Below are 26118 nucleotides of genomic sequence, written 5' to 3' on the forward strand. Positions count from 1 at the left end.
CTGCAAGCAATAGTGATAGTTTTGTGACTTAAAAACATGTTGGGGTTTAATTGGGGTGTGTGAAAAATGTGGCAGATCGCCGATCTGATCTGATGCGCCATTGAAATACTACACGCCGTTGTTTGAAGTGTGTCTAGATATTGCTCAACACCGTCTTTCACATACACCTTTAATTTTTATGAGGGGAATTTACCATCAGGCGAAAGGTGTTTGCAGGTAATAGTGATAGTTTCATAATCTAAAATAAATTGTTAGGACGTACTTGAGGTGTGTGAAACATGTGCCATCTCACCGATCTGATCCGATCCGCCATTGAAATATTCCACGGCGTTGTTTGAGTGCTTTTGTTTCAGCTTCAAAAACTTCATTCACATACACCTTTAATTTCCATTAGGGGAACATACCATCTAGTGAAAAGTGTTTGGAGGTAATAGTGCTAATTTTATAATTTAAAAAAATCGGTAGGGTGTTTTTGAGGTGTTGAAAAATGTGCCATCTCGCGGTTCTGTTCTGATCCGCCATTGAAATAGTATAACTTTGAGTGTTTCTAGTTATTGCTCCAAAACCTCTTTCACATGCACCTTAAATATCTATGAGGGGAATATACTATGACCCGAAAGGTGTTTGCAGGTAATATTTATAATTTGATAATCTAAACATATTGTTAGGATGTATTTGAGGTGTGTGAAAAACGTGTCATCTCGCTGATCTGTTCTGATCCGCCATTGAAATACTACACAGCATTTTTTGAGTGTTTCTAGTTATTGCTCAAAAAACTTCTTTCACACACACACCTTTAATTTCTGTTAGGGAAACGTTCCATCTGGTGAGAGGTGTTTGGAAGTAATAGTGATGATTTTATGAATTAAAAAAATAATTGGAAGGGTTTATACATTCACAAGTATTTCATGTGTGTGAAAAATATGACATATCGTTGATCTGATCTGATCACTCAATACTACAAGCCAATGTTTGAATGTGTTTAGTCGTCCTAAAATTCATTTCTTTCAAATACACCTCTAAGTATTGAGGGGAATATTCTATCTGGTGAAAGTGTGAGGTATGACATATCTGATCTCCTCTAATCTGCCATGGATGCCTTTGATGCTTGAATGTTTTAGTTCTGAAACTATTGTTGATATTTGACAAAACTGCAAAGGACGTTTTAACGCTTTGTGATGGTTTTAAACTTTCTGGGTTTTTTTAGGTGGGAGTGACTGTGTCAGTTGACATTCTGTCAGTATCCATGCAATTGCGCACATGCAGGAAGACATCTGGTCATCTTCATTAACTGCCCTCTTAAAAAACATAATTTCGACTTTGCCACGACCGTCCATTTGTCCATTATAGACTGAGTGTCTGTAAGAATGAGACTTAACTTAACATGTGCTTAACTTTCCAAACTGTATTCCTGAAGGAAAAAGAAATAAAAATGTGTTCCTCCCTTGTCACATTTTTTCTATCAAAAATTAAAAATCAAAGTCTTACTCGTCAGTTTTGAAAAGAATGTGCCTGAGAAACATATTTTTATGCAGCCTAAGCATTCCACACAAACAGAAAACCACTGAAACATAATGAGGCATTTTAATTGTGTAACAGATCATTTCAAATACATATAATAACAGTGTTTGCAGCTCTTTAGTTTGCCATTTGGCCATCAGGGCTTGCTGCCACTTGCAGTCTTTAAAGTCCGCATAGCCATTTTGTTGAAATCAAAACCAATAAACACAAAATAGTCTTCATTGTAGAGAGTTTCACAGTCCCTACAAAATCCATTAGTGAAGTGTATGGAGCACAGAGAAGTTTACATTAGTTATAGACTGCTGACATTCCTATGCGGCACTGAATATATAATACTATGAAGTGAAACTGGAAGTTATCCTAACATGAAGGATCAGGGATAATTCCTGAACATTAATACAAGTTATGGGCAAGATGCTAGTTGAAAAGAAATGAGATCTAATTGACAGAAGACCACAAGGGCCTGCAGATAACTGAAACTGTTGGCCTGATACATTAACAACCGACGCTGGGCCTCTGGGCTGGCGATCGTTTCGAACGCTGTATCAAAACTGTCACATAAACAGAGAGTCTTTGAACAAGGCAATGTGTAAACACATTCTCAAGTCCTCTCATTAATCCACACATGCATCATTCGGCGACAGGAAGTGTAACCAGCTTGTTGTGACAACATTCAGGGGAGCCTACTCCAATTTACCGAGTATTACTCCGGGAGATGCCGATAGTTTCCGACAATAAACTGGTTGAAATACTGTTAAGCGCAGCCGATTTGCGCTGAGAACAAACCAAGTCGACGTGTGCAGTGGAGCATGGCGAGGCACACGTTAATTAGTACAAATGGTAAGGAAAGCAAGCGAGTGACCAATCCCTGTTATAGAGTATCCCTGGTGCAACCTATCAAACGTACCTCAGTGGTCTATTCTCATCATCACTGGTCAAAAACATGTCAAACTATCTCTCTCAAAGATAGTAAAGTAATTTCTCCATGCATACTTTATTTCTGAAGAATAAGCATATTTCCCACAGGTATAATTGAGATACTATATAGTGTCTGATCGATCTTCAATGTCCTTATGGGGTACAACACAGAAATCTCCAATGGTATAACTGTAATATCTATTAGTGTCTTGATAAATCTTCGGCGTAATACTCAGTGTGTACGAATGGTGCCATGTCAGTGTCGAACTGCCCCTGGGTTTTCCACAGGATCTAATCACAGAATCTGTATACTAGCATATATACTGGACAAAAACAGGTATGTGAAAATTTTGAAATTATGTACAATGATCCATCTACTCATTGACACACTTATAACATATAAGTCATAAAAAGGCCAGTATTCTTAAAGATCACATATACTCAAGTAGGGTACAAATACAAAATCACTTGCTGACATCGCTATAAATGAAACCCCACCATTAAAACTACTCATTTCGACCTTTAATTAACTTAAGACGACCTTTTTTGTCAACAGTGCGCAATTCTAAACCGCAAACGAAATTTCAGTGAGGGTCTGTGCGGTATTCATCTACATTTCAGGGGTTAAACTATTTTGTTACAGGTTTGTACAAACCTGAAATCGCGAAAACTATTGAGGGAAATGAAAGCTCTATGTTCTCACAATCTACTGTCATTTAGTTTTGTCTCCTGCTTTGCCTAGTTTTCGAGTTACAACCCTTGTTTTCATAGACGATTCTGTCAAAATCACTTGGTGTCGCTGGGTTGTAATCCGTGTTAGGTGGTATAAACCTACACGTTATTTGTCACCATTCACTTGATGCTCAGTTAATGAATTTATAACAGGTATAATTAGTGGTAACACCACTTAGATTCCCGACAAAGGCCCCCATTTGGCATTTCTTGTGTTTGGATCAATCAAAGGATTAACCGATAACACGCTGCTTGATTAATTAGTTTTATACGGATTTAAAAAGGGGATTTGTCAAAAGGTAGTGTTTATGAATGTATATTTACTAATCTGTACTGAATACACTCTGTCGTGTCTGTCTCTATGTAAAACAACGCCCTTCTTTCAAAGGATTAACCGCCAATACATTGATTGATTGCTCATTATTGGCTAACTAAATAACATTTTAAAAAGAATGACGCACATTATGCAATTAGTTGCCAGGTGTGCTATCTTGGGTAACCAATGAAACTATACAGCAATGTGAAAAACCTGAAACGATACATCACGTTTTCGTATATTAGACTGTTAAAAGACACATCACTTGGGAAATCTGCAGATGAATTATATATAGATATCACTTGTTTTTGTGGATATTGATGGATACGTTCCTCGAAGAAGGTAATAGCCTGACACTGCTCCTATAACTTTGATTTTGATATTTGTATATTTGTTTTTAATAAGTTGTCGTAGCTTTCAACAGAATCATTGTTTTCGTCGTTAAGTGTAATGATGCATACGACATACACTCGGGCGTGTTATGCGAATTATGATTTATAGAGGAAAACTATGAAATGTCTACATATTACATTCCTGTTATACATTCGCAGATCACTTCTTTTTATTAAGTTCCAAAATGCATGCAAGTATGATTATAAAGTAATTAGGATTATAAGACCAAGTATAAAGACATATATTGACAAGTGTCTACATACTGGTGAGTGAACGTCTACAAACCAAGTAAATATTGCAAGTGAAGAAATGTATCGCTCAGTATTTTCACTTCGACCCCGACCTCGCTTAGGTTATGTTACAGGTTGTATCATGCAAACTCCTTTTGGTAATGATTCAAATACATATTTATGTAGTTTTGATTTTCTAACTTGATGAGAACAAACCATACATAATCTCATTAATTCAAATGGATTTGACTTCACGATTTTCAAAAATGGCAGCGCCCTGTCTTGGGATGAATGCTATTTAAGTTTGTTTACAAAGGGACAATTACTTTCTACTGGTAGTAAAATACGTATTTTATTGATGGACAATAGGCTTTTGCATGACATTGCTTATAACATAACAATTTCACTCTTGGAAGTTAGGTGGAGGTCAATATAACATTGCTTGCAATATAAATGTCACTTCGACCCCCACCTCGCTTCCTTGGAAGAAGTCCTTATGTTAAAAGTTGTGTCATGCAAAATCCTTTTGGCCATGATTCAAATACATATTTAACTACCAGTAAAAAGTAGTTTTGATTTTCTAAGTGGATGAGAACAAATCATAATCTCAATAATTCTAACGGACTTTAGCCCTTGACTTCACGATTTTCAAAAATGGCGGCGCCCTGTCTGAGGATGAATGCTATTGAAGTTTGTTTTCACCGACTTACAAAATCAAAATTACTTTCTACTGGTAGTAAAACATGTATTTTATTGATGGATATTAGGATTTTACATGATATTGCTTATAATAGAACAATTTCACTCTTGGAATCGGTCAATATAAGGGGTCAATATAATATTACTTACGATAATATTGTCACTTCGACCACAAGCTCGTTTCCGAGGAAGAAAGCGATATATCCATGCAAAATCCTTTTGGTCAGCAATGTGTAGTAAGCAGTCTTGATTTTATAAACTCGATGAAACTTGAACTCCATTTTCTATCCTGGAGGCGTGGTAGGGGGCGAACCATCCGATTTAGTATACACCACAGGCTTCCACAACGTTCACTTCGCACACACAAACAACCAATTTAAGCACAAACTACGGTGTCTGGTGGAAATCTTAGCATAGTGACACCATCACCAGACCCCAAGGAACAATTGACGGCAACACAACAATTCGGCATGTCTTTGGTGACGTCGAGAAATCAGCAAATGACGAGCTTATTACACATTTTTTATACATTTAACTGGACATCGTTCCTTCTATGACGTCACTGCAGGGCTCTGGCGACAGAGTTACGTAACCTGTCTGCGGTTTCGTTTGCGGGCGATGATGTCAACAATAATGTTGCCCTATGTGTCAGTAGAGCTAAAGTAATTGCTGTTGATGCTTATGTTGATGTTGGTGATGCCGTCGATGTTAACAATATTGATGATGATGATGATGATGATGATGATGATGACTGTAATGGTACCAAAGATGTAAATACTGTTAATAGTGCATATGCTGCAGATAATGTTGACAGGGTTGTTGTTGTAGATAATGATGATACTGATGATGATGATGATGATGATGCTCCTGATGAATCTGAAAATTATAACACTATTATGAACTTTTTAAATTTGAATGTATGTGGCCTTAGAAAAAGACTTCAGTATGATGAATTTGTTAAGCTCTTGGAGGATCATGAGATAATAGGGTTTCAAGAAACTAAAACAGACTGCTTTGATGATATAAAATTAGAAGGATATAGAATATGCTTAAAACACAGACTAAATGCAGCCAGAAAGTCTGGTGGAATAGGAGTTGCTATAAAAAATATGAAAAACATGTCACAGTTTTAGAAAATGACTATAAATTCATCTTATGGATAAAACTTGACAGGCAAGTGTTTCACATTGATCAAGATATCTATATTGGCATTGTATATCTTCCACCTGAAGGATCTAAATATGTAAATAATGATGCTTTTAGCGAAATAGAACAGTCACTGTTATATTACCTTTCAATTAGTGATTATGCCACCCTTATGGGTGATTTTAATGCTCGGACCAGTAATATGAAGGATTATTTGTCGATAGATAAACATATTGTCGATGAATTTGATATGGACTTAGACGAAATGAAAAACGACATAAACCCAGAAAATGTTCTAGATAACTTACACCTCCCATATGATAGAAATACTCAAGACAATGGCACAGCAATTAATTTTGGATATAGATTGATAGAATTGTGTAGAAATCTAAACATGTTTATTTGTAATGGGCGAATAGATAAAGATAAGGAAACAGGCAAGGCAACATGTAAAAACAAGTCTGTAATTGATTATATTGTTACATCCCCTCCCTGTCTATCATTGTACAAAGATTTCGAAGTTTTTGAATTCTCACCTCTTTACTCAGATCAGGGAGCCTATATAGAGAGTATCCCTGGATATACATAGACGCACTGAGTTGGCGTGTGAGGAAGGGGCTGACCCAGATATTGTAAATGACATCGCCTCTGACTTGGCGCTGGTATTAGTTGATGCGGCACGTGAAACATTTGGTATTAGGAAGACTTATGCTAACTCCCCTAGGACGAAAACGGGCAGAAAAGACAAACCTTGGTTCAACTCTGAATGTAGGAAGATGTTTAGAAATTTCCATAAAGCTAAAAATGTGTTTAAGAAATTTAGAACTCCATTTTAAAAAAAAAGATTTTATGAATCGTCCCGTGCTTATAAAAAATGCATGGATAAACATATTAAATTATTCTCTAAAGAAACAGCTGAACAATTTCGTAGTAAACGAAAACATTCTCCAAAAGATTACTGGAAGATTGTAAACAGGCGAGAAAATGTAAAAACAGACATATCACCTAGCTTAGAAAATTTTTACGAGTATTTTAAAACAGTTAATGAAACGAAATGTAATGATCATATCCCTCTTGATAATGAGGATACTGATGATCCTATATTTGATACACATAGTCTTAATGATGTAATCACAAGCGATGAAATTGCCTCTGCCATTAAAAACTTGAAGCGTAACAAAGCCTCGGGAATAGACTTAGTAGAAAATGATTTCTTAATCGATGCGTCTGAAAAATTAATACCACTCCTAACTAGTTTCTTTAATCTGATTTTAGATTCTGGAATCGTCCCAGACTGTTGGCTTAAAGGTGCAATCAAACCTATTTATAAGAAGAAAGGTGACCCAAAGGATCCTAATTCATACAGACCCATAACTATACTAAGTTGCTTTGGAAAACTCTTCACAAGTATCTTAAACACGAGACTTACACATTTTGTTGAGATAAATAGTATTCTCTCTCCATCACAGTGTGGGTTTCGAAAAGGTTTCTCGGCTTGTGACAATTTATTTGCAATGTACATGATATTTGAAATCCTTAAGTTGTCAAAAAAAAATTGTATTGTGTTTTCATTGATTACACAAAAGCCTTTGACACAGTGTGGCGAGCTGGACTATGGCATAAATTACTAAAATATGGCATAAATGGTAAAATACTAACCCTTGTTAAAAATATGTACCATAACATAAAATCGGCTATGTTTGATAACCATATAACTTAGTACTTCCCATGCAACACAGGGGTGCGACAGGGTGAAAATCTTTCCCCTTTATTATTCTCACTATTCATAAATGACATCGAATCACACCTTTATAGTCAAGGATGTGCAGGTATTAATTTTGAACAATCTGCTGAAAAGAACATCACTGTTTGGATAAAATTTATAATTTTACTATATGCCGATGATGCTGTCTTGGTAAATGACAATCCCAATGATTTGCAGTTGTCTCTGAATTCATTTTACGACTACTGTAGTCAGTGGAGGTTAAAAGTAAATCTCTCTAAAACTAAAATCGTTGTATTCGGTAGTGGTCCTTCCCAAAAACTCGAAAAGAAACTACATTTTACTTACGGGGGCGAACCAATCGAAATTGTTGATAGCTATACTTACCTTGGTATGAAGCTTCACCGTAATGGACGATTTCTAAATGCAATCAAAAGTCTTGTAGAAAATGCAAGTAAAGCAATGTTTTCTCGTCTGAAAAGAGCACGTAATTTGAATCTACCTTTAGACTGTTTGATGTCAGCCTTCGACACAATGATAGCTCCCATATTAATGTATGGTTCAGAAATATGGGGTTGTGAAAGCTTATTGTTAATTGAAAAAAAACACATTTGAAATTTCTAAAATACGCCAGTGGTCTTAGAAACTCAACTCCCAACTATATGGTATATGGAGAATTTGGAAGATATCCTCTATACATTAAAATATATAAAAGAATTATCTCACTCTGGCATAAAATAGCTATAAACCCACTCAATATGAAACTGTCAACTATGTTATATAACTTTGTAACATCATCTTTACCGAACGTTGTAAACCAATTACAATGGTTTAAACGTGTTAAAGATATTTTAGATAATTGTGGACTTTCAGAAATATACAAAAACCCTTTTCTTTGCTCAACTGAATACTTGGTATCTAAAATAGAATTAACATTAAAAGACCAGTATCTACAATATTGGCATTTTGAACTGTCCTCCAGTTCCAAAGGTAAATTCTATCAAACTGTTAAAGACACTATATTATTTGATAACTATCTGTTTCTTCCTAAAGAAATATATATACCGATTCTTAAATTCAAGCTGTCTAACCATAATCTACCCATCGAAACAGGACGCTGGTCCAATACTCCAAAAGAAAATAGACTTTGTAAACTTTGTGATTCTCCGTCTGTTGGGGACGAATTCCATTATCTTGTTAAATGCGAAGCTCTTCTCCAACAGCGGGTGATGTACATCCCAGAATACTTCTAGAAATGGCCAAATGCATTCAAACTGAAAAAAACTATTCTCAGTACAGAAAACAAAACACATTAAAAATCTCTCTAAGTTTTTGAATACTCTTTCTAGCATGCTCAAATTGTAGTTATTGCACTTTAATTTATGAGATGTTTTATCCGCCATCTTGATTGAAGATACATTTCCATCCACAATGTTTTCTCATGTACCACCGTAGGTGGGTCTTTTTCGAGAATAAACTGTTCTGAGAGAGAAGCAGACGGCTTTTTAGCTTTTAAGCGCTTGGTATTAATTAACCAAGCCATTAACCATTAATTAATGGTGTTTCGTTTATGACTAACCAAAAGTCTTCCATATGCAATGATAAAAAGAGTGCCAAAAACATAACATAAATGTCCTGTCTTACCCGCTACAGTTTGTGGACTCTTAGGCATGATGCGTGTATTGAGTTATTTAATGATGTTTGGACGCAGATGATATAACATGAATGACGATCTAATTAATAACTGTGCATCTACCATGGTATTCATACCGTTGACAGTTTGAGTAAATAATTAGTTGCATCAGACAAGTACTGGGGAGGGATGACGTGGCCTGGAGTTATTATACAACAGTGATGTATAGTCCAGTCCAGATGACCTCTCTCGACGTGGACAGTAAATGAGTGACCCGGTGATTCGTCGCCACAGACTGACACAATTCAAACAACGACAAGTGGTAGAAATACGACACAATACTGATCAACACTTGTATCAGTAATATAAATAAATAAAAAATCGTCCGGAAGGCGAGGTTTCCGGATATGTGGGGTCCGAGTAAAGTATCAGTATCATGTTTTTGAATGAAAACTATTTTACCTTCTTGTTAGCAAAACACAAAGGCCATGACTAACATATAGCTGGGTGAGCTTTAAACCGATCTATGATGAGTAAATATATACGTACTGAGCCTCGGAACTTACTATACACTATTTTGTTTGTGTCTTGTTATAAGCATATGTTAAAAAAACAGAATATTTTATACATTTGCAAAGAAACACCATATAAATGTGAACACAATGGCACACATTTCATGTTGGTCGGTACATTGGCAATGTTTCACAAACCCTACCACAATATAGTTTATACAGTCCTTGCATGCGTTGTTAACAATGTTTGGCCATGGTCTGATGGTTTTCATAAGTGACCTCATTCTCCGGAATGAGATAGTCACGTGACATGCTATGTGAACGGCGCGGTGTACAACACTGAACGCCTAGCCTTTATTCAAGCTGTCACATAGTTCAGAACGGGAACATAGAGCCACAGCTATCTCCATCATGTCGACTGGACTGAGGATAGGACATGGGATCGTCTCGGGAATTGCCATTATCTCGGGTGAGTCCATCTTGTTTAAATGTATCTACGTTGATTGTTCCAGTTTTCAAACACCTGCCTCGTCGCGGTCCTCCATCCATAGCCACGATCTATTGATTCACTGTACACGCTCACGTGACGTCACGAACGCAGGTATACCATCTTTCCTCAACCGTCTACCGAAGACGTTCGTGTTGACGAGGACAAGACGGTATTGCTGTCTTTTGAGAATGACAAGCACAAAAGTTGTATTTCGGGTTTCGGTCCGTGTTATTTCCAGTCTGTTGACAGTGTTGAGCTTAACAGCCGTTGTGCACTTTTCAAAAAGACGTCCAAGTGGGTATTTCGTTTACTATATGGTCCCTTGTTTGTCCAACTGAGCGCAAAGAGGCTTGTGTCAGTTTACAAGCTTAATCCTTCCCGTATTCATTACAAGGGTGCAATCTTCTATTCAATTCTAAATGCCGTGTAGGAACTTGTATTTGTTATTAGAACATGCAGATTATATCTTTACTAAACAAAACCATTACAGAAGAATAGAACCACTTCACTGAATAGTTAACGGTTAAACTGCCACTATTCACAGGTTTACACCGGTAACCATGACTACATTCGCCATGGTTTATAACGTTTGACTCATAGTAATATAAACACTGTTTGTATTTGCACGTTAAATCAGACCTGTCACCTGGCAGTACATCACTCAGGTAGTATGTACACAAGGTTCATATCAGAAAGCCGCTTGCACTTAAATTGTCTTGAATGATTCAGGTTTACCAAAAGATATCTCAGTGGTGACTTTGTCTACTTTTTTCACTGACATGATTGTAAATATCCCTGTGTGGATACGAGCATGAATGTAACCCCACCCCCACCCCACCCCAGCACCTTACTAGTTACACAGAATACATACCCGGGTTAGGAAAATCCACGTTTGTCGTGAGAGGCGACTAAGGGGGTCGGGTGGTCAGACTCGCTGACTTGGAGGATACATGACATCCCATCTGCGCAGATCCATGATCATGATGTTGATCACTGGATTGTCTGGTCCAAACTTGATTCTATCCAGACCTCTGTCATACAAGTGAGACGTTAATTAGAAGAAACCAACTCAACAAGTAAAGCATGTTTTCGTAATCCAAGAACATTGTTTAGTTGAGTGAGTCAAAAGGCAAGTTGGAACCCATAGAGCTGGGTAAAAAAATCATTCAAGTAAATTTATGGCACGACTTCACGTATTACACGTATATTAGCTTACTTTCTTGTTAAAAATTGCATGGCGTTTGATGTATGTGTTTTAATACGTATCGAACACACTTCTCGGTATCCAGATCTTGTCATTGGACGGATCTACATTAAACGTGTTCACTCAGTCTCCTGTGATGAAAACTGTCCTCTGTCTACACTAGTAGTGTCGGTATCTGTCAATATTACGAACGTATAAATATACAGAATTGCTTAACCATTGTCCTATATAATTACGTCAATGTAATTTACAGGATATGGCCGACGTCTTTGATAAAGCACAGAAAAGGTCACGTTTTTCTAGTACTATATCAGTGCTATTTGCACAAAACAGGTTTATAAACCGCTTGCTATTTTGACGTTGTTGCCGTTGCTGTTGTTGTTGCAGGGATCGCCATGTTACTCATAATAATCTTCTTCAACAAGCTGATAGAACGGGCCAACTACGAGGCCAGGGAGCACAAAGTGACCCCCTACAGTTTCAATGGCTATGCCCCGTATGCCGACTCTCCTGTCTACATAGTGGGCGTGGTGGTACGTGCTGGGTGACCCAACTTTGTTTGTTTTACCGTCACCGTCATTTAAAGCATTCACCATCAAATGTGCATAGATGATGTTAATTACCACGTACAGTAACAACAGCGGGCAGTGTAGAAGTGTTCCGTGGGCTCTCGTGTCGCAAAGCTTTACTCTTATCCTAGTATACTGTTTGACCCATTCTTCACTTTTCCTTCTGTTGTCGGGCTGGGGTGTGGCTGAAGCACCTTTCAAAATAGCTAATATTAAATTCGGATATTGATTAGTTCTTTTGCCCAAGTTGCCATAGCTACATTAAATATGATAATATGTAATTGACTTACAGAAACTCTTTTCATTCTTTTCTTGTATTTCCAGTACATTATTTGCGGTGTGGTCGGTATCATAGCAACATTCATGAATGGGAAGACTTTTGTAAGTATCTGTGTTGACACTATGTTTCTATAGTATACCGTGCACAGATCAGTAGTTCATAGCTTCACAAAGACACTGCAGAGTTTGGGGGGTTGTGTGTTTTTTTATTTATTTCTTGTCGGCGAAGATTGTGATCATTTATTGGAGATACTAATGTCTTAAACTTATTCTAACAAACATTCATTAATAGTATTTTATCATTCTGTTTTCATGACTGGCATGGCAATCTTACTCTTACACAGAGACACAAACTTGACACAATTTCACAATTTGCGGCTTCAGTTTACAACTTCTACCTTTTCCGTATAAGGGGAACGTTAAGAGGAAAGCTCTGGCCATGCAGTCGGATCCAGCACATGTTTTAAATGCATGTCATGGCTTTGTTTCTGTGTTACAGTTTAAAGTTGACATGATAGTGTGTGTTGTCATGAATTTGTTTCTGTGTTACAGTTTAAAGTTGACATGACAGTATGTGTTGTCATGAATTTGTTTCTGTGTTACAGTTTAAAGTTGGCATGACAGTATGTGCTGTCATGAATTTGTTTCTGTGTTACAGTTTAAAGTTGACATGATAGTGTGTGTTGTCATGAATTTGTTTCTGTTACAGTTTAAAGTTGACACGACAGTATGTGTTGTCATGAATTTGTTTCTGTGTTACAGTTTAAAGTTGACATGACAGTGTGTGTCGTCACGAATTTGTTTCTGTGTTACAGTTTAAAGTTGACATGATAGTGTGTGTTGTCACACTGCTCATCATGGCGGGGATATTCATCGTCAGCATGATCATCATTGGCGCTTTCTCACCGATCAACATGAATTTCTGTCAGAGCTTTGGCCGCTCTTGTGTCTGCAGGTTGGTCACATACGTTTTGTGGTTTTGTCACATGGCGAATGCTAACTTATGTTGTCACTGTAAACTATCCTTGTGGACATTGTCATCCGGTTATTATGACACCGAATCAGTGTTCGCGTTAACGTAGAAACCTGCGTTTTTCACGCAAAAAACACGCAAACAATAATCTGCGGGGTTTTTGTTGTTTTGTTTTTTTGTTTTTTGTTTTTGTTTATGCACGCATAGATTCTGGTACCTTAAAAGTGCAAGATTAAAAAAACAAAACAATAAATTTGGAAATGATTCGGGATTGTCATGAACGTGTCACGCGCAAATGATTTGGACAACATATTTATAATCTTATTTCTGCACACACTCGAACAAAACCTACCACGAACACTGGTGAATGCACTATCAAATACAGTCATACTGTGAATATTTCACGAATGCGAATGTAATAACTGACATGCCATTTGGTGAACATGCTAACAAATATTGTTCTATTGCAAGTATTCTCTCGAATACTGACATATGATAGACATAAACATACTGACATACTACGAACATGGTATGAGTTTTTGTTACATGTTGACTATACTTAATATATCACATGCGAATATTCTTAGGAATATTGTCATGTGGTGAATATATTGACGAATATTATTATATAATGAATATATTTGACGCTGATGAACTAGCGAATGTGTGTTGGTCTTGAGGTAAATGTGAATATGTGAAATTGTGGCTTGACACAGCAAGTAACATAATATTGTTGAAACGTCTTTTCTTAACTTTCAAGCCAGATTATTCCCAACAACTGGCACTTTCCCTGCGAGGAGCTGAACGAGCTGTACGACATGGCTGTAGGGGTCGTTGCTATGATCATCCTAGGATGGGTGTGTACCTTGGCCGCCGCCATCATCAGCGGCATAGTGGCCTTTGGCAAGAAGGTGAGCTACTTCCGGTTTTTATCAAATATTCAGGTTTTCTACACATATAAGAAAATACAATGTTGAACATAAAATAGTGTCAATTTGTAGACTTCTCCATCAAACGACACTAGAACATACGCCAGTCAGCACATTTCGTGAATTTTGATATGTTACTTCAAAGTGTACCCTACTCAATTGCCCGAAAGACTGCAGAGTATGATGGTAGAGTTAGTGATGTGTTTCACAGATGCTGAATCTTCACAAATAGATGCTTTAACCAGGGCTTCAAAAATATTTTGAAAAGCCACTTGAAGCGAGAAAGTAATTTGTCCTGACTAATTTTCCACTTGCTCCAATTTTATGACATAATGCGTGATGTTAATGTTTACTGGACTGTTTATCGAAGAGTGATAATTTCACTCTCTACCAGCTCTACTTTATTATCATTGCGAATTTTAATAGCCTCGTTATGAGCAGATATGAAATGAGACCCAAGATTATTTGCAGCTTGAAACCATAAGTGGAAATTATCTAGTAGTCCACGGACAAGTAAGATACCATTATTTGATTGCCCGAAATGAAAACTGACTTGTCCCAGGCGTCGGGCGATGGGATTTGAGAACCCCTGTTTAACCACTGGGCTTTACCACCAAAATATTACTTTCAGAAACTTGAAGCAAGTAAATATCAAATGTCAAGCTAATTCATTAAATCTGACTTATTACACCAGTGTTGTTCTGTGACAATGTATTACCTCAGCGCCGATCATGCTGATCGTGAGAGATATCTCAGAGGATCAATTAGACTACCCGTCACTGTTACTAGGACTTCGTAATGGCGTCTCACCAATAGCGTGTCTTTACTCGCAATATCAACCATTGGATTGTCTTCTTCAAACTGTTATTGAGGTACAGCCGAGTGCGGCCTTACACAACAAACATTATAATTATCTCCTTTTTCTGTATCCAGGAGGCTGCGAGGTCTTCAGATATGCCGATGAGGGACAGGACGAACAAAATATGATAGGCGCTACCTTGACAACGGTCATACAGTTGAAGTGTCACCCTGACAACAGTTATATTGGTGTGTTACCTTGACATCAGACATACTGTTAGATAAGTACATTTGGTCGAAATGTGGAAGCTTGTAAACGACATTTCCAGAACCAGTGCACAGTGTATGTTGACTGTTTGCTGACTCCCTGCGACTCCATCAAAAACAGGCTGAGGCATCATGAAACTTGCTTAGTTCACGACTTCTACAACGACTGCTGGTGTTACCTGGCACGTCTAACCTGACGCTCTATTATAGTGACAAATGAGAGAACATGTTTTTATACAAGATGCACATACTGTATATATATTTCTAAGATGCTTTTCGAAAAGATGAGTAGTTGAGGGCAATGTGTATTACACTGCCCATGGAGGTAGAGCAAACATTTACGTGTATATTTATATGTTTTTCATACATCCTAGGGCTCGTGGACAGTCAGTGGAATCACGGCATATTGATTTTATAGTTTTTTATATCGTATGGAATTTCTGTGGAATGAAATGAACGTGTGAGCTGAATAGAGTAGGATAGTGGAGCTATGATTTGCCTCGCCAAACATCCAAGTTCGATTCCACTGATATAGTCTCCCGCCATTATAAGGTTGAGGTGCTGCTTAAAGCATCTCTTTAACCCATCACACAAACGCCTTCATACAAACTAGGTTACGGTGATGTACATTGTAACCCATCACACACACGCTTTCATACAAACTAGGTTACAGTGATGTACATCGTAACCCATCACACAAATGCTTTCATACAAACTTGGTTGCAGTGTTGTACATTTTAACCCATCACAAATACGCCTTCATACAGACTAGGTTACGGTGATGTACATTGTAACTCATCACACAAACGCCTTCATACAAACTAGGTTACGGTGATGTACATAGTAACTCATCACACAAACGCTTTCATACAAACTAGATTACAGTGATGTACATTGTAACCCATCCCACAAACGCCTTCATACAAACTAGGTTACAGTGATGTACATTGTAACTCATCACACAAACGCTTTCATACAAAATAGGTTACAGTGATGTACATTGTAACTCATCACACAAACGCTTTCATACAAACTAGGTTGCAGTGTTGTACACTTTAACCCATCACAAATACGCCTTCATACAGACTAGGTTACGGTGATGTACATTGTAACTCATCACACAAACGCCTTCATACAAACTAGGTTACAGTGATGTACATTGTAACTCATCACACAAACGCTTTCATACAAAATAGGTTACAGTGATGTACATCGTAACCCATCACACAAACGCTTTCATACAAACTAGCTTACAGTGTTGCACATTTTAACCCATCACAAATACGCCTTCATACAAATTAGGTTACAGTGTTGTACATTTCAAAATGTAGCACATTGTTTCATACCAACTCTGTCCGTTTCAGGGCACGAGAGAAATGAAGTGACAATTTATACATGGCTGTCCTTTACAATATATGAGCATATGAATATTTTTTTTATTTTTTAATGTCAGTTTTGTGACCCAACATTAATAAATTGTATAAGAATGTCTTAAACCGACATATGATTCAGCAGTTACATACAGTGCGATAGTAGTATCTTGGAATCATCCCCTTTACCCCATATACAACATCTTTTCTGTTTTGTACAGTAGAATGACATACAGTTGCTACAATGTATGTATAATAGCGTATCATGACATGATCACCCACCCAGGAGAACATCGAGCTGTCATGTCGGTCCGATACACACCTGATGACAATTTGTTTGTCGTCAGGAGAGTAGTATATAGAACAGACTCGGACTCGGTTAGCTGTTCTCGTTTAGCATTGTGTACATCGATGTTCATGTTGCAATCACACGATCGTCTGGTCTAGACTCGATACCTTTACACCCCTGGAAAGTACTAAATGCGTCAATAAACAACAAACAACCGATTTCACTTACTTGCCCAAATATTCTATTGAACTCCCAAATATTCTATTGAACTCCCAACTGCTGATCTACTTTTCCTCCACCCAGGAGCCCCAGTGTGAATATAAACAGTTTTGTGAAACAGTATAATTATGAAGTACAACTGTTCATGTTTATAACAGATTTGAATATGTTTTTTACTTAAAGCCGCATTCAGAACAATCCCACTTGTCAGCTTGTTCATTGTAGAAAGGCAGCGAGTCCCGACACAAATGTGAGACAGTCGAGGTGTGGACGGATGGATGGATATATGGTGCTACTTGTTGATACGTTCGTGTATTTGTATACTTGATTCATGTAAACTGTTGAAGCAATAAATACACAAACTGAAGAAGGTTGTGCAGCTCATTCTGGTTACCAGCGTGGGCAACACAAGAGAATGTTGTCTCGGGTCGCTGTGTCGGTCGTCACAAGGAAACGGTCAAGACGGCACGTAACTGCTCCATAGATAAGTGCGAGCTAGACCGCCACATAGTAAGGGAAAATGCAACGCTGGAAAACACTTTAAGGTCACAAACTGTTTAAAACACATCTAATTTTGAAAAGAAGTTTAATGGATGAGTACATACAATGATATAAAACAGATCACAGGATTTTGAGCGTTGGTGGGACTCTTGACTTACATATCAACTTCCAAACCATGAATTCAGCTGGATGTGAGAACTTTTTCAAAGTGTATCTCAGACCTTTCTGTGGATTACATAAAGGGTGATTTATAACGTAAAGACATACATATATATATAGATATGGAGTGAGAACGTACAGTCGTTATCTTTAAACATAACAACTGCGTTACATCAAGTTTGAGACAATATTGTTGCAGTAGGCGGGATATTCGTGGGATAATCGTTCATGTTTTTCAATCAAAGTTTAATACCTATATAAAATGTGTACCTGAAACTTTGGCAGCCAGAATTGTATTAACATCAACGTTGCTGGTTGATTGTTTATCATCCAAAACCCTCCAGGGGAGTTACAGCTTCGGTTCAGCTTGGTCCCATCGTCTTATCGTAATACCATTGGTGCAAGCAAAGGGAGCCGAGAATCAGCTTATAGCTTAGATGAGATATGACTTGTATCTCCTCGGCCACCTGATTTGCATATTATTCTGACGATATCAGTCACAATGACGTCAGATTTCATGGTTTCACTAATTTCTCTCATACTGATAAAGATGGTTCCATGTTCTTTTACACTCCAGTAACTGTTTATGTGCACAACCTAAAAACGAATAATGATTTTGGGTGATAACGCTGATCTAACAACCACGTCTCACATTCGTCAATAATAGTTTAAAATTCCATTGTAAGATTTGGAGCTTTAAAGTTTTATTAACTCGTGTTGATATTTGATATGCACTTTGTATGTATCGACGTGTTTAGGCTTCTCATACCAGGTTACACTGAATAACATCTTACTAGCAACATAGGGCACTCTGCCCCAGTCTAACCCGGATCCACCATAATATTCAAGGAAGGATCACCGGCAACATCAACAGAACCCGTAACAGTCACCAAAGTCGTGGGTTTGAGCTAAGCTTTGGAATGATGTCGACGGGAATAAGGCTCTTGTCGGGGATGCTGGTCTTCGTCGAAGGCTATGTTGGTCATGTAAACGTCTTGACTCCGGGATTTGGAGGATATGCTCGAACTGGATTTGAAAGTCTGGAAACAGGGAGGAATGAATGTTGTTTTATGTCGATTTTAATCTCAGCTGTATTATTAATCAATATATTGAATTTTAAAATCAACTAAATCATAATGGAGATTATATATCTCTTTAGCCCAGTTTACCGCTCTATACAGCTGTATACCCTGCCCCTTGTATGAATCCCTCGGTCGATACCTGTAGCAGGGTTAGTGTCATATTGAGGTTGACACATAAAACCCTGCAAATCCAATCCAGGCCGACAAATATATAACCACACGTGGCAAAAGTAAGTCAGGCCGACAAGAATAGTGCCACAGGTGGCATATGTAAGTCAGGCCGACCAGTATAGTACCACAAGTGGCAAATGTAAGTCAGGCCGACACAATGAGCGCCATTGCCAGTTGCAAATGCAGGACAGGCTGGTGGGTTATAAACTCCCGAAAACACATTTCTACTTTGAAAAAATGATTTTAATGAATGAGTAAATACATGCTTGTGTGTCAAGATGTAGATTATTCTTCGAACCACATGCTATATTGCGAAAACATCTGTACATACTGCAGAGCGTTTTCTGCTCTATTCAAAGCATGACATTAACTTAAATGCATAGGTAAAGCCAACGAGTACAAAAGTACTCGGAAGTTACAAATAATATGTACATGGGTCGTCTCCAAAAATAAAAAAAACAAGCAGCCCAGTTTAGAAAAGGTCCCCAGTGACAAACGCGTGCGGTAAGAGAGAGGCGGTTATGGGTCCGTGACTTGGTTAAGGTTGTATCATCGTACGTCGTAGGTAAGGAGCGTTTCCTCACAATATCAATCACTGCTTTGTTTCGTCCGGACAGTAGTCTGAGGTCAAGGACGTACAGCTGGAAGATGCGGCGAATGGACTGTTTAACAAGTACATTGTAATAAAACAGACAGTTGCTCGATCTCACACACCATGAAATTGAGTTGCATGAAAAATACCGCGGTCAGAGAAGATAAGATTACAACTGGGCACTAGGGACAGTACTCTCACTGGGACAAGACCCAGACTATTGTGACGAAACAATCAATTGAATTCACCAATCCCTCCGCAGCTGAAGCTGAGGCGTGTTCCAACCAGAGGTGCTTCGAATATACAATCTCTGGTCTGAGATCTGCAATTGCTGGCAACACCTGCCCTTCTAAACTGGTGTAAAGGCTATCGTCAGCATTTGGTAAACTGTGGATGCAGGGAAGATTTTGACCGTTTCCCAGTTGATCCATTCAAGAATATTTCGTTCTGCTGCCAAACCAAAATTCGGCAGCGAACGAAAAGACCTCAGATAGCGGATGGCTTGACTGTATGGGTGGACATTGGTTGCAATGGGATTTGCTTTTGGCAACGACTGGGTGTACTTTCTGAAGAAATTGGTTGTTGGAAAAAATGTTAAAAGACTATTGCCGGTTTATACTTATACTCTTATATCGTGTGTGAGTCTCTTTACTGAAAATAATGTAGGAGTATTTTGAATAATAGGCAGAATCCTGCCCGATGGCCTGGGGGCTAGGGTATACTGGCTCACATACAGGGACCACTACCTCTGGACATCAACTGACAGACAGTGCAATAATTATGTCCATTCCAACAACAAACGAAGGGGTACTGGGGACCGATTTCTGTCTGGAGTCTGCCTTGATTATTGGGATACAGCGATCTTGAACGGTATTCGTAACACTAACATAATTCGTGCATTTCAAGCTAAGCTTTTGAGTGATATCGACGGGAGTAAGGCTCTTGTCCAGAGAGAGACTGGTCTTCGTCATAGAGTACGTTGCTCATGTTTACCTCTTTGCTCCGGGATTTGGATATGCTGGAACTGGATTTGAACTCCTGGAAACAAAAAGGAAAGAATGTTGTAGAATTTTTAATCAACTTTATCGTCAAGCTGGCATTATTCAAGTGTATATCCATAGCTAACTGCAATACATGAACAAGTAAACACCTGTGTACATGTATATACTGACGTCTGTGCAAGCGAATATTTTGACTCTCAAACAAAGTCCATTTGGTGTAAATGTCAAAATTAGGGTGAAAATTGTACGACTGGACCACTAAAATTCGGTGATGACACCACATCTGAGCTCCAGGACTTGCATGCATACTGAAATAACTCAACACCAATACAAGCATGCCTGCTACTGAATCTGAACACAAATACAAAGATGTCTACACACAAGGATGTCTACAGCCGTATACGAACCCCAATACAAGGAATACTACAGCTGTATAGGAACCCCCAAACAAGGATGACTACACTGACATATGCGCCCAAGAGCAGGTGGTGTTGACTCACCTCCATGAAGAAGGATAGCATCCCACTCAAAATGGCAGCGGCTAGGGTAGACAGCCAGCCAAATACGATCATGACCACGCTACCAATAGCGGTGGCGCGGATGATGTCGATGTCCAGGCACGTATAGTTCAAACTGCTGTACAGGACTGTGCTGAAGACAAAAAAACAAGCTAACGGAAATTAGGAAAGTATTTCCATTCTCTCACTGTCAGCTCCATGCTGGATGATAAAGAACACGCACTGGGCTGTGAGATAGAAATTCCGCATCGGGATGAATCAAGGATTCGAACCTAACGCAAACGACATTAAGAACATTTACGAAAAACTCTCCTAATAAAGTGGACAATGTTTAACATTTCTCATTCGCCGGATTTGGGAGCAAATGTTTTTAAAACGAAAATAACACCTCCTATGAGATCGGAAAATAATAATGGACTGTCCAGTCTGAGAACTGCTTGTCGGTGGTAGAGATACATAATCGTTGATGTGCAGTCACATGCACATCACATTCACAGACAACCCCTTGGGGAAAAGGCATTTTACAGCCTAACAAGTGTTTTGATAAATTAATATATGGTGAATCTTCTGATTCAAAGCACCTTCCTACGCTTCACTCCATATACAAATTAAAACATGCGTTTTCCACAATTCCGAAAAACACCAAAACAATGGGGCTTGAGTTGAAGAGTGTTCACCTACCTGCACACACATGTGCCATATATGGTCTGGCAACCGGTCGTATCATACTCAGATGTGAAGAAACGCACCACTATAACACTCGCGACGAATACCCCGGCCATGGCCAGTAGTGTTAGCACACACAGCACCAGCTGGATGATATACTGAAACACACCAGCTGGATGATATACTGAAACACACCAGCTGGATGATATACTGAAACAAACCAGCTGGATGATATACTGAAACACACCAGCTGGATGATATACTGAAACACACCAGCTGGATGATATACTGAAACACACCAGCTGGATGATATACTGAAACATACCAGCTGGATGATATACTGAAACACACCAGCTGGATGATATACTGAAACATACCAGCTGGATGATATACTGAAACACGAAACAACATAAGTTGCTGACGTGACGTTTTGGAAACAATTTCGGCAACAAGAAACAGCATTTATTGGAAAGCTTCTATTCAGCTGGTGGCAATGGGTCCAAGGGTCCAAGTTATGGACCAGTGTTACATCCCAAAGGTGCAAGTCCTCAGGAAATATGGATTGACTGACTGCTTGAACGAATATCAGCATTTTCAGCGACCTGTGTGTTATGTAATACCATGAACGATATTTTAGTGCATACTATACAACTGTATTCCACATAGATTCAAAATGCAATATATGAATCTGAATGACATATAAAACTGCGAGTTGTGAGTTATGATAACTCAAAATGACAAGACTGATAAGTTATTTTAAATTTGAACAAAACAAAGCGATAGTACCATGAAAGGAAGATTGATCGATAACACATGATTTTGAATCTCAATGCGTGATATGAGCATTACTTCCGGGTCGGATACTTACAAGCCACTTGAAACGTACGATTGTGCTGACCACACCCAGCACACCAGGGATCATGTACTGCAATAACAAGTTGAGATTAGCATGAATAAACACCCTCAATCAAACATTAGTATTACATGCAGTGAGTGAGTTTAGTTTTACGCCGCACTCAGCTATATGGCGGCGGTCTGTAAATAATCGAGTCTGGACCAGGCAATCCAGTGACCAACAACATGAACATCGATCTGAGCAGTTGGGAATCAATGACGTGTCAACCAAGTCAGCGGGCCTGACCACCCAATCCCGTTAGTCGCCTTTTACGACAGGCATAGTCGCCTTTTATGGCAAGCATACTTTACTGAAGGCCTATTCTACCCCGGGACCTCCACGGGTCGGTATTGCATGCACGTGTGAGACAATGAGAAATAGCATTGTGTTCATCTCGTTATTGCACATTTTCAGGTAAATACTTGTGCATTTAAAATAAAATAATTCGTGCAGAATATTACACCATAATTTTGTAACTACGTCAATCACGAAACATTTCAGCGCCAAAATTTATTTATTAAATGAACTGTCTTTGACTAGGTAGCCAATCACTGGACTATACTTACAACAAAACCAATAGCCCAAAGGTCTGATGATGCAAGGTAAGCATGGCCCCTGAAGTCCGCGGTTCGAACCTGCAGCCCCGTGTAGTCGAAGGTCGACAGTGATACGGTGTGGAAAAGGAAGTACACGAACAGTGAGAAGGCGATACCTACAAACAAGGGGGCGTGTCAACACTTTCCTGGAGAATAAATACAGACAGATGAATCTACGTCTAAGTGGGATGGTCACATCGAAACTAATTTATACAGTCGGGAAATGTCGGAAAATGATTTGATTAAACTATTTCAGCGCGTCCAGCCTGTTGCGAGACATTGTTTCCAAGCCGCCATTGCCAGAGCTAATAATAGCAGCACACTGACAGGTGACAACAATACCTGGGCGGAAATGAGAGGGCTCAGGTAGTTTCACTTAGAATGGCATATCTAAATGTCTCCAAATAAACATGCAGAGGTGGGGTCAATGTGACTGTCTATTTATTCCAGGTATACAATCGTTTCAGGTATACAGTGGATCACTTGTAAATAGTGCGTGAACCCAGGTGAGGATTGCCCTGTGTAATTGCTTAACGCATCACTGTGTAAATACATGCCGAAGTAGGTCAGCATGTTCTGGAATACAATTCACATCATGTACACCGGTTATGCCGTCACGGGAACGATCACTCCAGTAAACTATGTAAACAGCACAAGCCAATGTGTTAGGGCCCGTTCACACTCTACACGAAAACAGGACGTTGCTCGAACTCACCAAAAAATATCATCAGCCCGCAGAAGACGCCATTGAAGATGTTGGTCCGTGATTGGGACGCCATGGTGAAGTTACTTTGATTCAACCACCATATACCGTACACTAGACGTTACGTTACACCTCTCACAAACACCAGCCTTTCTCTGACGCACGCCTCGTCTTTGAATAGATGGAATGTCACGTGACTGTCAACTGTCGTCTGCTCCTGTGTTCAACAAGGAGCGTGAGTGATTAGTGATTCACGGGGCCATGGATAGTGGAGCGTGACGCGTCCTGCAATGGGACAGGGGTACGCGGGCATAGCGGTAATTGATAGGGTCAGTGTACAGGTGGTTTACTAACGAATTCCAGGTGGTTGGACGGTTCAACTAAAATATTTTATTTCAACAATACTACAATGATTCATGGTAATAGAATGTGGTGCATTGTTGGTAATGGTTTCTGTCCATCCAAACCAGGATCAGGTCTTGTGTTTTCGTCTTTAGCATCGCGCTGAGCAATATTCCAGCTATATTGCGGCGATCTGTAAATAATGGAGTCTTCACCAGACAATCCAGTGATCAACAGCATGAGCATCGATCTACGCAATTGGGATACGTGTCAACCACGTCAACAAGATTGACAACCCCATCCCGTTAGTCGCCTCTTACGATAAACTTCTGTTTTTTGAAGGTCAGTTCTAACACGATTCCAAACGAAAAACAAATGAAAAGGATTGGAAAGTAGGAGCAGATATATCTACTTGTTTTCTCTTGGTTTGTTGTTCATCATTTCATCGAACTATAAACGAGACAGATTATCAGCTTAGCCTGCAGTAGTCCGGGATTCTCACGTTTTCTACAGATATTGTTCAGTGAGTGAGTGAGTGAGTGAGTGAGTTTGCTTAACGATGTTGTAATAGTATTTCAGTTTCATTGTGGCATGGTTAAATCCACGGTCCTGATAAACTTGAAAACAATCAGAATAAATTTTGCGTTCGAACCCACGATGATAGATTTCTGAAGCAGCTCTTCACAGCGAATTTCACGACTGGGGCACTTTTGCACCCGTATGCAAATAAGGCCAACATGCACTGTTGGCGTGTTCGCAGGGTGAAACTGTCAAAGAAATTCTACAACCTATCCATCAAACACTGACGACAGAGGACCAGCTTATGAAAGCGGGTGTGGTGTTAACGTTGTCATTTGGTAGAAAGTTACCCGACAACCATGTATAAGTGGATGATTACAGTGTTGGGACACTCTGAATGGAGAAATTTTGTTCATTTATTCATACACAGGCAAACTGTTGCGCAGCATAAAGAATATGACAAGTCTTCTTATATGCGAGCGAAGCGAGCAAAGGTTGTCAACGTACTTTCCTCGCTTCGGTTCGACAAATATCTTTCATGTCAAAATAAAATATCGCCACCATCAAAGGTACACTTCCATTTCCTCACATGGCCGTGCTGTCACATTTCTTACCCATTCTGAGTAATTACTCACGTGAAATATGTTTTATTCAACATTTTAAGCGCCACTCACGGTATTCAGATCGTTCTTCATTACCTCTGCCAGTTTCCAGTAGAAAGGAGTGACGGAATAAGCAGAAATTAAAAAGAAATACCAGATTGCCTAATTTTATCGTGAACCTGTTGGAGTTTATTTGTCTTATCAGTCGTCGCTATTGTTAGAATGTTCGCAATATTTATTCTACATAAAAACTCTTCCGGCGTAATGGGTGAATGATGCAGGGGGGGTAACTGTAAGTATTCAATACAGTATAAGACCCTCCTGTTCCTTCACTCAGTTGACCCGGAAGCTGGAAGGGGGAACGGAGGCGAAGAACGGTCTGATCTACCATGGATTGCGCTTAAAATGTTGAATAAAAAATATTTCACATGAGTAATTGTTCAACATGGGGTTGGAAATGTGAGAGCACAACCCAGTGAAGTGATGGTAGCGAAATTTTATTTTGACATTAAAAATATTTGTGGAACTGAAGCGAGGAAAGTGCGTTACCAACCTTTGCTC

General features: G+C 38.9%; 2 protein-coding genes across 2 annotated transcripts; one reads left to right on the plus strand and one right to left on the minus strand.

Moving 5' to 3' along the window:
* The first annotated feature begins 10138 nt into the window (after nucleotides 1-10138).
* LOC137287678 (uncharacterized) lies at nucleotides 10139-17577 on the plus strand. The gene is made up of 6 exons (XM_067820069.1): nucleotides 10139-10292; nucleotides 11905-12050; nucleotides 12411-12467; nucleotides 13181-13320; nucleotides 14099-14249; nucleotides 15201-17577. The coding sequence occupies exons 1-6, from the start codon at nucleotides 10235-10237 to the stop codon at nucleotides 15252-15254; spliced, it is 606 nt and encodes a 201-aa protein (XP_067676170.1). The 5' UTR covers nucleotides 10139-10234; the 3' UTR covers nucleotides 15255-17577.
* A 200-nt stretch (nucleotides 17578-17777) lies between these two features.
* On the minus strand, nucleotides 17778-24453 carry LOC137286670 (uncharacterized). The gene is made up of 7 exons (XM_067818647.1): nucleotides 24107-24453; nucleotides 23362-23507; nucleotides 22769-22825; nucleotides 21916-22058; nucleotides 21217-21367; nucleotides 20709-20753; nucleotides 17778-18910 (listed from the first exon to the last, which is right to left on the minus strand). Exons 1-7 carry the CDS (start codon nucleotides 24168-24170, stop codon nucleotides 18779-18781), a joined length of 738 nt encoding a protein of 245 aa, XP_067674748.1. The 5' UTR covers nucleotides 24171-24453; the 3' UTR covers nucleotides 17778-18778.
* Nucleotides 24454-26118: the final 1665 nt, after the last annotated feature.

Source organism: Haliotis asinina, chromosome 6, assembly GCF_037392515.1.
Source record: "Haliotis asinina isolate JCU_RB_2024 chromosome 6, JCU_Hal_asi_v2, whole genome shotgun sequence".
NCBI classification, from domain to species: Eukaryota; Metazoa; Mollusca; class Gastropoda; order Lepetellida; family Haliotidae; genus Haliotis; species Haliotis asinina.

Excerpts from the sequence above, each read along its gene's own strand:
- LOC137287678 (XM_067820069.1), top strand. The coding sequence starts at position 10,235 with ATGTCGACTGGACTGAGGATAGGACATGGGATCGTCTCGGGAATTGCC. Across the intron at positions 10,293-11,904 it reads GGGAATTGCCATTATCTCGG|GGATCGCCATGTTACTCATA; the intron begins GTGAGTCCATCT and ends TTGTTGTTGCAG. Across the intron at positions 12,468-13,180 it reads TCATGAATGGGAAGACTTTT|TTTAAAGTTGACATGATAGT; the intron begins GTAAGTATCTGT and ends TCTGTGTTACAG.
- LOC137286670 (XM_067818647.1), bottom strand. The coding sequence starts at position 24,170 with ATGGCGTCCCAATCACGGACCAACATCTTCAATGGCGTCTTCTGCGGG. Across the intron at positions 23,508-24,106 it reads CGGGCTGATGATATTTTTTG|GTATCGCCTTCTCACTGTTC; the intron begins GTGAGTTCGAGC and ends CCTTGTTTGTAG. Across the intron at positions 22,059-22,768 it reads TCGTACGTTTCAAGTGGCTT|TATATCATCCAGCTGGTGCT; the intron begins GTAAGTATCCGA and ends GGTGTGTTTCAG.